Source organism: Cavia porcellus, unplaced genomic scaffold, assembly GCF_034190915.1.
Source record: "Cavia porcellus strain 051 isolate PalLab524CR breed Dunkin Hartley unplaced genomic scaffold, mCavPor4.1 scaffold_28, whole genome shotgun sequence".
NCBI classification, from domain to species: Eukaryota; Metazoa; Chordata; class Mammalia; order Rodentia; family Caviidae; genus Cavia; species Cavia porcellus.
The window spans coordinates 3,383,119-3,395,846 of record NW_026947511.1 but is presented as its reverse complement, the minus strand read 5'-3'; the positions used below and the strand labels follow the sequence as shown (position 1 = coordinate 3,395,846).

The window sequence follows — 12,728 nt, the reverse complement described above, 5'->3', positions numbered from 1 at the left end:
AGTATTTTAGGTCATGGTCTGCCTGAGCTAACTCAGCACAAAGGAATGTACGTGAGGACTCAGGAGACAGTGAATGGCCATGCTGTATAAGAATTATGACAATTTTATTGAAGATGGGATACCACTACTTGTTTCTTCAGTTACTCTAGTCCTCTAATAGGACAGGACAGTAGATAAAGGCACAGTCAGGAATACTAATCATAAGAGCTTTGGCAAATTTATTTGCATGTTTTCTTGCCTCATTAACCTGCAAACGACTGGATTACATTATATATTGGCATGCATGTTTAAGAAACAGCAAGCAAATACTTCAACATTATCTTAAATGAAGCAGAAAAATAAAGCTGTTGAAATGTATTTCAAAGCCAGACTTATGTTTGCATCACGATTCTCTTACTACACAAAACAGAACTAGTAACACACAAGGACACTTAGCATAATGAAATATAAAATATATACACTGCTACACTTTAAGAATAAAATATACCACTAACTTTGAGACTTGGAAATTGACTGAAAATGTTTTTATATGACATAGAAAACAAAAATATATTTCTCTTTATAAAGTTAAGAAGACTGATTTCCAGGAATGAATTTTAAAAGTTAACAAGAAGTTATATCAGATAGTCTAAATGTCTAACAGTATCTTATACTACCTTTCACCTTAAAGCATCTGAGTAACCATGGCCACAACATTCAATAATTCAAACTTTAAATTGCACACTTTATCACTATTACTATGTTTTTTTCTTACCCCTGCAAATGTAGCTTATTACTATTATCTCACTCTATTCCCTCAAGGACCATTCGACACATTTATACTATTCCAGTAATTACCATGCTACCCAGAAAAACAAGCCAACAGTTTATTTAGAATTAAATGAGGGTATGGAATGTAATACAGTACTAGTAAGACATTTAAGATGGGCATAATGGTACTATACACACAAAAAATGAAATTCCACTTGAAAAAAATCACAAAAGAAAAAGCAATTCCATAATTTTAAAGGTATTTCATGCAAAGCACTAAAAGAATAACCTCCAATCCCAGCCGCCCAATAAACAAAAAGCTACCTGAAAATATTGCCATGCTAACATACTAGCCACAATGTAATCATTCATGGAAAAACAATACATCAAATAAGCAATGGATTAGATGAAATAATACAGTTTGCCATTTTGTAAGCTATCAGACCACAATGATTTCAGATGACAACTGCAGATTCGCTCGGGGGTAACATGGGATAAATGTTGAGTGATAAGATATGTAAATATAAATTCCATTAATTCACTTCATCATCTTCTAATTATAAAACTTAGAGAACCTGAAAAATGTATATAAAACTTGGCATACTCCATTTGTGTTCCAAGAAATGACTGTAGCATCATATTTGCAACTAGCAAAGAGCCTGTATAAAAGTACTTCAAGGTCAGGATTTGACTTCTGATAATGATCACAATTTATAACATAGAAACAACTCCAGAAATGCATTTGTTTTGATTTAACTCTCATTCAGCACTCTATGTACAATTAAGGGGTAATAGACTGAATAAAACAGTGAAACGAAGGTGAACTTACATACTGTGTGAAGTCTCACTCACAAAGTGGGTAAAAATCTTTCCTTGACTTTGGAAGGAGCTATAGCCAACAAGCTCTGTATCAAGATACTTGAGTACGCTTCAATGGAATACACAGCTTTAAATTAGAAAACAAGACTGACATTTCAAGGGATAGCTATTTCCTTCACAGCTGCCAAATTGAACCTAAGCCCGGTCACTGTGGAGCAGAAACTCAAAGCATATTTCCAACTGTGCAGAACATCAGGGAGGGGCAACTCGGTAGTCTCACAGCACCTGCCCATTCAGGAGGCCATTTAAGGTCTTTTTTTTTTTTTTTTTTTTGTCTTTTTCGTTTTTATCGGTACCAGGGATTGAACTCACGACTGCCTGCCTGCAAGGCAGGTGCTTATGCCACTGAGCTAAATCCCCAGCCCCCATTTAAGGTCTTGAGACATGATTTTTGGTTGAATTTACCCATGGTGTGCAAACTGGCTATAAATATAATATGACCAAGGGAAAAAAAAAGAACAGATACTCAGTTCCACTTATTACTTTCCCCCCCTGTTTTAGACTTAAGGTAATTAAAACCAATTGGAGAATTATCTTCCCAACTCTGAAATTTAACTTTCTATTTACATTACATGTTAAGAACACCATAATGTTCAAAAGAAGTCTCTAAAAAACAGAAGCACTAATTTTCACACAATGTCACTGAAAAAACTTCAGAACGAACTCTATATAGTGTTTGAGGTTAGAAAAGAAGCTTTTTTGTAATCAGGACTTATCATAATCATAACTTATTTAGAGAGCTCTTTGGAATGTGTATCTCATACATACAAAGGTATCACAAATTAAATCCCCAAAATATTCATAACCTTTCTTAAATGAAAAAAAGATTTCTAATGAGAGATAAATGGTTCCAGCAACAAATTAATCTGATAATTCAGTTTTTCCCAATGAAGTCTCTACTAACATCATAGCCTTGTGAATCAAATATACAGGTCAATCAGGATGATGCAAGGTGAAGTACAGAACAATACATATGAAAAAAATTTTTGTAAACTGCTGCAGTTCTAAAACAGTAAATTTATATTACAAAGGAAAGTAAATAAATATTGGGCTAGTACAAAAGCTCTTATTTACAGTTTTACAAATGAATATGGGTTCAGTGTAAATGCCGTGTTTTAAAGAACACAGTACTGTATTAGTAAAATGAGTTCTATTGAGGGCATTGAGGGAAATGAGTTCCATTAGAATCACTGCATAATGTATAAAAGATTCAAGTTAACTCTTAATAATTTAGTACAGACAAACCCAGTTTAACCTGGAATGGCATCTGTTAAAGTGCTGAAAAACAGGAAATATTTAGAAAACACTATTAAAGCTTTTATCAAGTCAGAATGTTGGACTTCTTTCACATTTTTTACCCTTTTGCCATAGGCCTATGGGCAAGATGAATTTTTTTTCAGCAAAGGAGTAAAACTTTGAGGCCATAGTTACTTCAGTGACTTTAGGTTCTCTGGAATTAGTTTCCTAAAGCAACTATTCATCCATCAATTGTACCTTCAGGCCTCACAATCTGGTAAGTAATTAAATATTCAGGATAAGCCTGGAAAAGAAAAATTAATTCAAACATTGGTTAACACATTTCTTTGAAAGTAAGGAGACCTTCTGTACAGTTTCCTAACCTTTAAGGAAGTCGGCTGTAAATTAGTCTTATAAAATGGTCTAGAGGCATTTTCTCAAAACAGTCCAATCTTCTAAATTCTGTCCCAAGGTCTAGGGTGAGTATTAAATACATGTCTGTTTTTAACAACTAGGTGATTCTGATATCAACCCCTATCCTCACCCCAAATCAAAAAGCTACTTTAGAGCAGCTTTTCACTGGTTCCTTGCCATGAAGAATAGGACAGAATTGTATCTTTTTGCTACATACAGATTAACTATTAAGTTTTATAGACGCTTAAAAAAGAACCCAGTGCAACTGCCAAAATACGAATAGGATATATCAACAGTACTTTTCTGATTCTGACAGTTTTATGAGAACATTCTTATTTTACTGTTCGAGTAGTTTTCCAAGTCTGAAGTTATTCCCAATTTAAAAAAAATCCAGTTCTTAAGGGAATATTGCTTAACAATTTAAGAGATTAGTAAGAAGTTAAAAGTATGGTTTACAATATTTTTGAAGATGAACAAATAAAATTAAATTACCTGTTCTCCTCTATAAATTACATATTCAGCTAATGCTAGGCCATTAACACTAGGCCGACCAGTGACTGAATGATGACCTGGAGGAGAATGTGCCATTTTCATGGCACTGAACTGCAGGAAAGACTTTCCCAAGGTTACCCGGCAGAAGAGCAGCTGCCTATAACACAAAAATGAAAAGATTATCCTGAAAAATTTCAAACACAAGCATTTGTGCACAGTATATGTTTTAAAAAATACATTTATAGACAGTTATGATTGTTTTTATCATTCCACCCTCAAAACAACTTTGTAAAAATGTCTTCTATTACTCCTAGTCATGAAATTGTCAACTGAGTTAATTCTTATTTTAACTACCAAACTTGAAAATTTAAGTAAAGAGATGCAGACTCTACCAGTTTAGCTGTATCTTAGCTGAGAAAACACAAATCATGGCCCAAGAAAAAAGGAGCAGAATGTTTTAGAGGCTTTTGTGGAGTGGCTTGCAAACCTGTACATTTAGTCAACAAAGTCCAGTGGATTCTACCTTCAAAATATATTTCTAATCCATTTGCCTCTAACTTTGCTACCATTAAATCCTAATCAACAAAATTTTCATCTGAATTTTAACATCAGTTTATATGCAGACTTCTTGTTTCTACTCTAATTCCTGTGCAAAATATTTTCCATCCAAGCAATTAGTGATTAAAATGAATGTTAATCAGGCCATGTCACTTTTCTAGTCAAAACCTTTTTGAGGCTGCTTACTGTACTTAGAAGGAAATCCAAATTTTTTCAATGGCTGCAATTCCTCTACTCTAATTTATATTCATTATGCCCCAGGCATTGGCATTTTTCTTCTCCATAAAGGCTAAACTGCCTTTCCTGGTAGATTCCATCCAAATAGTTTTCTCAAACATTTGGAATAGTATCTCTTTTACTACTAGATGTCAACTAACTGACATCTACTAATTTTTCAGTTTATTTGAAATTCCTCAGATATAGCCTTCCTTACCAACAGCTGAAAAGATTATTATCCTACTCTCCTCAGGCATGTGATTGACTTTCCTTGGTTCCAAAGAACCTTTAGTATTACTTCACTGTTTCTTTTTAGAACATAATCAGATTTCAGTGGAAATATGCGAAGGTTTTACAACTGTAGTGCATTAGCTGTGAATTAAATCTCAGCAATTAATTTTACCTCATTTCTCAAGTAATAATGATTATTTTCTTATGATGATTTTATAAATTAGGTCCAAATTACTTGAATGATTTTAACAAGTTACAACAGGTAACTAAAAATGGGAATAAAGTACAAAGTAGTTATTTGATATTTATTTGCTTTCTGAAGGGAATGAGAGTATTTTAATTATATCTCTTCCAGTAGTACTGTTACAAACTGATTATATCACAGTGGGAGGCTATCTCAGGCATTACCATAAATAGATTAGATTTGGCAACTGGATGATGGTGATATAACTTGCTGTGCTGGGGACTGAACCCAGGGTTTTATATATGCTTGACAAGTGCTGAAGCACATAGCTGCATCTCCAGTCCCCATTTTTTTTAAGAGTTCATAGTCTCATAATGTTTAAGTGCTGCAATAAAGTTTCTTTCATGCCCAATGTTACTTTCAATTCAGTTTTTTTTTTTTTAGTATATGGACTGCCAAAGCAAGCAGAACTTAGCTTTTTAAAGCCCTGGATGTTCTAATGAATGAGAAAAGAGAAAGTGCTTGAAATCATGTATGGCCAATATGGGTCATTTGGTAACCACGAGCTATTATAATACCTGGCGAGAGGAACAACAACATAAAACATGTCTCATCTAGATTCCCAGAGCTGTCAGACATGCTTTACCCTTCAAATTTCTCAAAAATGTAACCAGTTCTTAGTTGACTCTTAAAAAAAATAAGAACAACTGATTTCTTACCTGTGACAAATGTAACAAGATCTGTCCTTGTGAACTGGACACCCAGTACCCCCTCCAATTCCATATACATATTGATTGCTTTTGGAAGAGTTTTCAGCAAAATAAATCCCAGCTCCAAACATGCCACCAATATATGCATGCCTTTCGTCAAAGCCTTTATGGATAATTGCATTCACAAAGGGGGACCCTGAAATACACATAAATAGTTAAGTAATTACCATTTTAAAATTTATCTTAGAAGAAAATGCAAAAACCAAGGCTTCGTATATACCAGAAAAGCACTCCATCACCGAGACATACATTTCCAGCACTTGTTAATTGAAGTTGAATTCTGAAACACACACTACCACCAACACCAAAACAGAGCTAAAATAAAAAAGGGTAGCAAGTCGTCAGCCTATTTATGATTGGCTTCCATACTGGGGACTGAACCTGAAAGCTGACCTACAACATCACCCCTTTTAAAACTTTTTATTTTGAAACAGGGTCTCATTAAATTGTCTAGGTTGCTCCTGAATCTATGATCCTCTTGCCTCAGCCTCCCGTGTAGTTGGGATTACAAATGTGTGTATCACATCCAGCTTTGTTTACTATTTTAGAATAAAAAATTCCTAGTAAAAATGTATTTCTAATTGTATTGTAGTTCAGATACCAAAGCAAGCACAGGTTCAAAAACAAAACAAAACAAAACAAAACAAAAACCAAAACCAGATTATTTGATATACCAATGCAAGAAAAATCAAATTTCAGAGTCTGTGTGATATAAATTTTGTAAATAGCAGGCTGAATGCAATCAGGTCTTACAAGCATGTCCGTTATCTATGTCTTTTCTAGATATCATAAATGACCCGAGTAACTTGTCACAGTCTCTTTGCACCAATTTCTCTTCTATGCTTTTTACTTGTCCTTTGGTCACCAGTACACAGATTCTATTTGCAAATACAGCATGTACGCCAGAAAGAAGGGCTTAGCCAAAGAGGAGTATTGTGCGAACTGGGTTAGGGAGGGGAGTAAGGTTGGGGGTTGGGAAAAACCAAACTAATACCAGCTCAATGATTTATCATAAACATCCACCAAAGAACAGGAAAATGTGGGACTGATACAAGTAATATGCTTAAAAGTTTGATAAACACGATATTAGTATTATATTTAATGTTATCGTAAGCTTGAAACAGCAACCAACACCTGCCAGCTTGTGACATAAAAAAACCAATAAATTTCTGAAATGGTATGTTAACAGTGCTCTCATTTTGACCAAAGCTACCAGTAATGTCCACAGGTCCAATGACAATGGCCCTTTCAACACTTAAGTGGTTTTGAAAATCAGAACAGAGTGCATCCATTCTTCATAGGTGATTTCTATGCCTCACATCAACTGAATCTGCTGCTTAAAACTAAAATCTAGTTTCCTAGAATTGTCCACATCTTTTTTTTGACTTTTTGAAACAGGGTCTTACTATGCAGTTCAGGCTGGTCTTGAGCTCACTTTGTAGCTCAGACTGGTCTGAATTCTCAATGATCCTCCTACCTCAGCCTTCCAAATGCTGGACTTACAGGCATGTGCCACCATGCCCGGCTTTCTTGGAACTGTTGTAAGAAGGAAAATCTATACAAAGAAGTTGAAAATATGAATATAAATGTAAAACTTACAGAAGGTTTACTAAAAGTTACATGAGGTTTATTTAAAAAATCTATATAGAGATTATTATTTCATGCCTGCCCCAAATCTATCCTAATGTGGACAATAGTGGTAAAGATGATGGAGTTGGGACTGTACCATGAAATAGCATTCTTTCATTTGCATGGTTGTGGTTTTCTTCAGAAACTTCTTTTCTCCGATGAGTGTATCTTTCCCATAGTTTCTTGTTACACACCTTCTGAATCTACATTAAAAAACAAGAAACACTGAGTCTTTAAGTATAATTACAACATAATAAGGACTACCTATTTACCCAGCAGGTAACTGAAACTTTTTAAAAATATAAAATGTATCTCATTTTAGTCAACTAAAAATACTATGTCCCAAAAATTAAACAAAGTATGGCTACATCTTAGAAATCAAAACTTTCAAAGAGAAAAAGTTAACACATGGCCATTCAAGGAGTCAAGAATGTGATAAACTAATTAAAATACTTCAATTTTAAAATTACTTAAAATTAAGAATACTGCTAAATTAATAAAATATGTTCTAAGCAAACATGCTGAGTTCTGGTGAAAGAGAATAGTATCCTTTCCTCCCACTTTATCTGGGTTCAAAGTACCATGTTTGTTGTTAGTAAAAAATACTTGAAACAGTTATACAATACTTCCTTAAAAACTCATATTCTCTCATTATTCTTTTTGCCCTCCAATTACTAAAATTTATGTATGAAAATGATTTAAAGCTAGTTGCTGGTCTCATTAAGAGTACTTCTACAGTCACAATTCCAGGGCTGTTTCCTAGTTGTGTTTAAAGATGCTTTATCTTCCTGGTAGTTTACTGGTCCCTAGAGCATACCAGGGAGCTGGTTAGTTTTAGTTTTGGCTCAAAATATTGCCACAGATGTGTAATCAAGGGCCATAACTGGCAAAATCAGAACTCTTTTGTATACATAAAAGGAACAGAAATAAAACCATTTTTGATGTACCTTGAGACCTTAATGTTAGGTGAAATAAATTAGACACAAAAGCTGCATGATCTCTGTTATATGACAGACCCTAAGTATGAATAATTTAAAGAGCAAAGTAAAAGATAATAGGAAACAGGGAGATACTACAGGTCTTTTACAAATAGCAAGGAAACCAAGAGAAGGGAAGGCAAAAAGAATCAAGACATATCATGTATATGTACCAATGCCCCATAATGAATGTAATCATTATGCACTATGAATATATACTAGCAAAAATCTAGAATTAAAACAAAGAAAACCCATTTTATCACTAAATTTTTATTTAATATTACATGAAACACTTTTATAAAGGAAGAGCCTACCTTTCTCAAATCCAACTACAGTACTCTAGATATCAAACATCCTTTACAAATCTCCACACCAATATAATCCCTTTACTTGAATCTAAAACATCTGATTTTTAAAAATTTTTTATCTTTTCATTATGAATCTCAAGTATGACTACAGTTTTGATTGCTACAGCTCAAGAAAAACATAGCAACATTGGAAAAGTCCCCAAATCAGTGAGATAACACGAAATAGAATGACTCAAAATATGTATGTTTGTTTGTGGTACTGGAAGTTGAACACACAGGCCTCATATTGAGCTGTATTCCTCAGTTCTTTTTTTCGAGGCAGGGTCTTCCCAATATCCACAGGTAGAATGTGGACTGGTGATCCTTCTGCCTCAGCCTCAATGATAGAATTAGTGGCATGAGTCATGACTAGTTGGTTATTTATTTGTCTTTTTGAGATAGGGTCTCATTATGCAGTTTGCGCTGGCCTTGAGCTCACTTTGTTTCTCAGGCTGGTCTCAAACTTGAAATTATCTTTCTGCTTCAGCCTCCCCAGTGCTGGGGTTACAGGTATGCACCACCATGCCCAGCTCCGTGACTGGCTTTTTAAAAACTTTAGTACTGTTCTCACTACATTGCCTAGCCTTCTAGAGTGCTGGGATCACAGCCACATGTCACCACAATCGGCTTCAAAACACTTTCAAAAGATGAGTGTGAAGGTACATGCTTATAATCCCAGTACTCTGGAGGTAGAGGCAGGAGGATCAATGTGAGTTTGAGGGCAGCCCAAGTTACACAGTGAGTTCAAGGCCAGCCTAAACTACAGTGAGACCCTGTCTCAAAACAAAAACACAACCCAGAAAAGAAAACTTTCTTTTTTTTTTAATTGGTATCGGGGATTGAACTCACAACTGCCTGCTTGCAAGGCAGGCGCTTTTGCCACTGAGCTAAATCCCCAGCCCCTAAGAAAATACTTTTAAAAGACTGGTTTTTGAAAAAGAGATTTGGTATATTAAAGTTTATAAAAAGGTAAAATGTCTGGCAACTCCCAGGAGCCTGTAGTAGTCAGGCATTTAAAAAAAAAGCCCCAAACCAGGCATGCTGGCACTCACTTATAGCTTATAGTCCCAGTTACTAGGAAGGCTGAAGTAGAAGGATCTTTTGATGCCAGGAGTTAAGGCCAGCTTGGGCAACAAGGTGAGACACTGTTTTAAAACAACAATGAAAAAGTAGAGTATCATAAAAAGAGTCCTTTTATAAGAGGCAAAAATGACGTTTTTTCTCTTAAAAGCAGATAAATAATATATCTTTAAAGTCTTTACCCTACAGAATTCATCATTATCCTACTATCCAGCATAATTATGAATTTGAATGTTAAGACAAAGGATTATTATCGAGTTATTAAAAATAGTACTTGAATTTTAGGAATCTTAGCCTTTCAATGATGTATTTTTACCTAAACAGTTTATAAAGCCATGTTGATGAGGTACTGGGCTGGAAGATTAGGCTCTTCCTATGAAAGTTACTCACAGCTTTAGGTTTTGGAACCTTCAGTGTGTGTGAACTTTTCACTCACTTATTACCTTAAGAATATTGTATCTGTTGAAGATGCCACCTGCATGACCTCCATCTCTGTGTTCTCGGACTGTACTCTGCATCTGATGGAAAACCATATGTGCATTAGTTCTTATATCTTATCTTACCTAATTTGTAAAACATAGCTATTGATTCATTTTATTTACTTATTTGTTTCTTGAGACAGGAGATAGGAGCTGCTATGTAGTGCAGGCTGGCCTCAAACTCTTACTGATCTTCCCACCTCGGCTTCCTGAATGCTGGGATTATAGGCGTGTGACACCATGCCCAGCCCTGATTGTATTTTTGAGAATACAAGACAGGTTTTAACTTTTTTGCTGTTGAAAGTATACAAATTCTATAAAATTGTAAGTATTACTTTCTAGCAGTGGCCAGCTGTCATCCTAAAGGTAGTTTTAGGTGAAAATCATACAAGGCAGACTAAAAGAAAAATGGGAATTCAAGGTGAAATAAACATCCAAAGCTAACCACTTGACACATTACGAATTTGTACCTCAGTACTGTAGTAGCTGGCTGTGCCTCTCAGAACCTTTCTTGGAGGGATATATGAAGCAGTCTGTGTGTTTACACACTTGGTATAACAAATGGAAAGGAGTATGCACGTGTGCAAATGTTAAAATGGGATTAGGACCTACCTTTATGCTCTGGTTTTGTATGTGTTTAGCCAAGCATCAGAGAGGGTCCAACAGACCCATACCACTACAGGATTTGTTAAAAAAAATTTTCCTTTTGATTTTTCTGGTAGAAGTAGCCCAATTCAGTATAATGCCACATGAAAAAATCAGATTTATAAGTTTCAAAAGAAGTAAAAAATGAACCAACACTCATGCATGGATGAAGATGATTCATGATGGTAAAATGCATTGTTTTACAACAGAAAAGGGGTATGGATGTATGATGCTGCTGCTGCTGCTGACTTTGACAATGGTCATGTGAGCCTATGTTTCTGTGACAACTAAATGGGGCAAAACTGATACAGACACAGGAAATGCAGACTTCCTTGATTCAGATGATCAAGAAAGCAGCAATGTGAGTGCATGCTTGACTAGTCAAAATGTTGCAAAATGGCCACACGACCAAATGGAATGATCCACTGTTAGAACTAGGTCTGAAAATATAGTGAAGATCTTGGCAGGGGTAAAACTTATCAGATAGAATACCAGCACTGCCATTTAATGTTGGAAATGCTGCACATGAAACGTAACAGATGAAATGCTGCAAGATGCTGTGAACTATACAATGGGTGAAATGCAAGTAAAATATTTTATAGTACCTATAATTATATTCAAAAATATATGTATTATGATACCTCACTAGCTGAACTGAAAGCACTCATAGGCCTGATGCACTTAGTACAGATTTCTCATGGTGATTTCAAGAATGTAAGGCTTATGAAAAAGCAATTTGCAAAATGTGGCATAAAAATTTATACCCTAGCAGATGCAAAGACTTACTGTCCTTTCACCTTAGACATTTATCCTAGAACTCAACCATTAGGTCCTTATTTTATTTTTTTGTGGTACCAGCGATTGAACTTACAACCTTGCACTTGCCAGGAAGGCGCTTATGCTACTGAGCTAAATCCCCAACCAGGTCCTTATTTGTATAGTAAAAAACCAAACGATGTTGTGAATAGACTTGTTGCTCCCATCTCACAAAGTCATTGGAATGTGACATTTGACAGTTAGTTTACCATCTTCTTATTGATGTTACATTTGTTAAGAGAGCACAAGTTGACCGATGAAGGAACTGTATACAGGAGCAAAGCAGAAATCCCAAATGAAATACTGCAATTTTAAAACAGAGAACTGTACAATACAATTTTTGAATTTCAGAAAGACATAATCACATATGGTAATGAAAAGCAAACTGGTACTGCTGATGTCAACATTTCGCCGTGATGGAAATACTGACAGGGAAACTTCGACGAAACAAAGTCTGAGATGGAAATTTTCAACAACAAATGTGAAAATGGAATAAATGTTTTTGATGAGTTATGCAGTAACTGTGATGTCACCTTAAACACACAGCACTGGCCAATGATTGTGTTTAAGACATCACAGTGAAATTTGTTAAGAGGGTTGGGATTAGAAATCATAAGAGATCATTTACAGCAGAGGAAAAAGAACATGTTTCTGTCCAAGGAACTACACAAAAATTTGCATAGAACACTAGTAAACAGAAAGAAGAACCCAGGAGAATAGGAAGGTACAGCATCACAAAGATCTACTGTGACAACAGGAAACCAAAAATGATACCAACTATGCCCTACAAGAAAGTACAAAACAAAACATATGTGCTCTCAGTGTAAGTGATACTTGTGTATGGAACATGCAGTTGTCATGTGTGAAGACTGTCTTGGGTTATGACAGCTGAGCAAAGCTTATTTCTACTGGTAGAGTTCTACTAGTATTTTCGCTGTAGTTCATTTAAGAATTTATTTGTGATTTTATCTTCTAGGTTTTCTAGGCAAGTACACACCTGATGTGAAAATGTTGGTATCTATTCT

At 35.1% G+C, this 12,728-nt stretch overlaps 1 protein-coding gene across 4 annotated transcripts in view; it reads right to left on the bottom strand.

The window, feature by feature from the left end:
• Nucleotides 1-201: 201 nt before the first annotated feature.
• Tnks2 (tankyrase 2) overlaps nucleotides 202-12,728 on the bottom strand; it is a 74,461-nt gene continuing 61,934 nt past the window's right edge. For all 4 annotated transcript variants that reach the window (XM_003462388.5, XM_063239347.1, XM_063239349.1 and 1 more), the window contains 5 exons: nucleotides 10,207-10,281; nucleotides 7,457-7,562; nucleotides 5,680-5,866; nucleotides 3,772-3,928; nucleotides 202-3,169 (listed from right to left, as the gene is read on the bottom strand). In XM_003462388.5, the coding sequence (XP_003462436.1) occupies nucleotides 3,107-3,169; nucleotides 3,772-3,928; nucleotides 5,680-5,866; nucleotides 7,457-7,562; nucleotides 10,207-10,281 (588 nt within the window). In that variant the 3' untranslated portion in view covers nucleotides 202-3,106. The remainder of the gene's footprint in view (nucleotides 3,170-3,771; nucleotides 3,929-5,679; nucleotides 5,867-7,456; nucleotides 7,563-10,206; nucleotides 10,282-12,728) is intronic.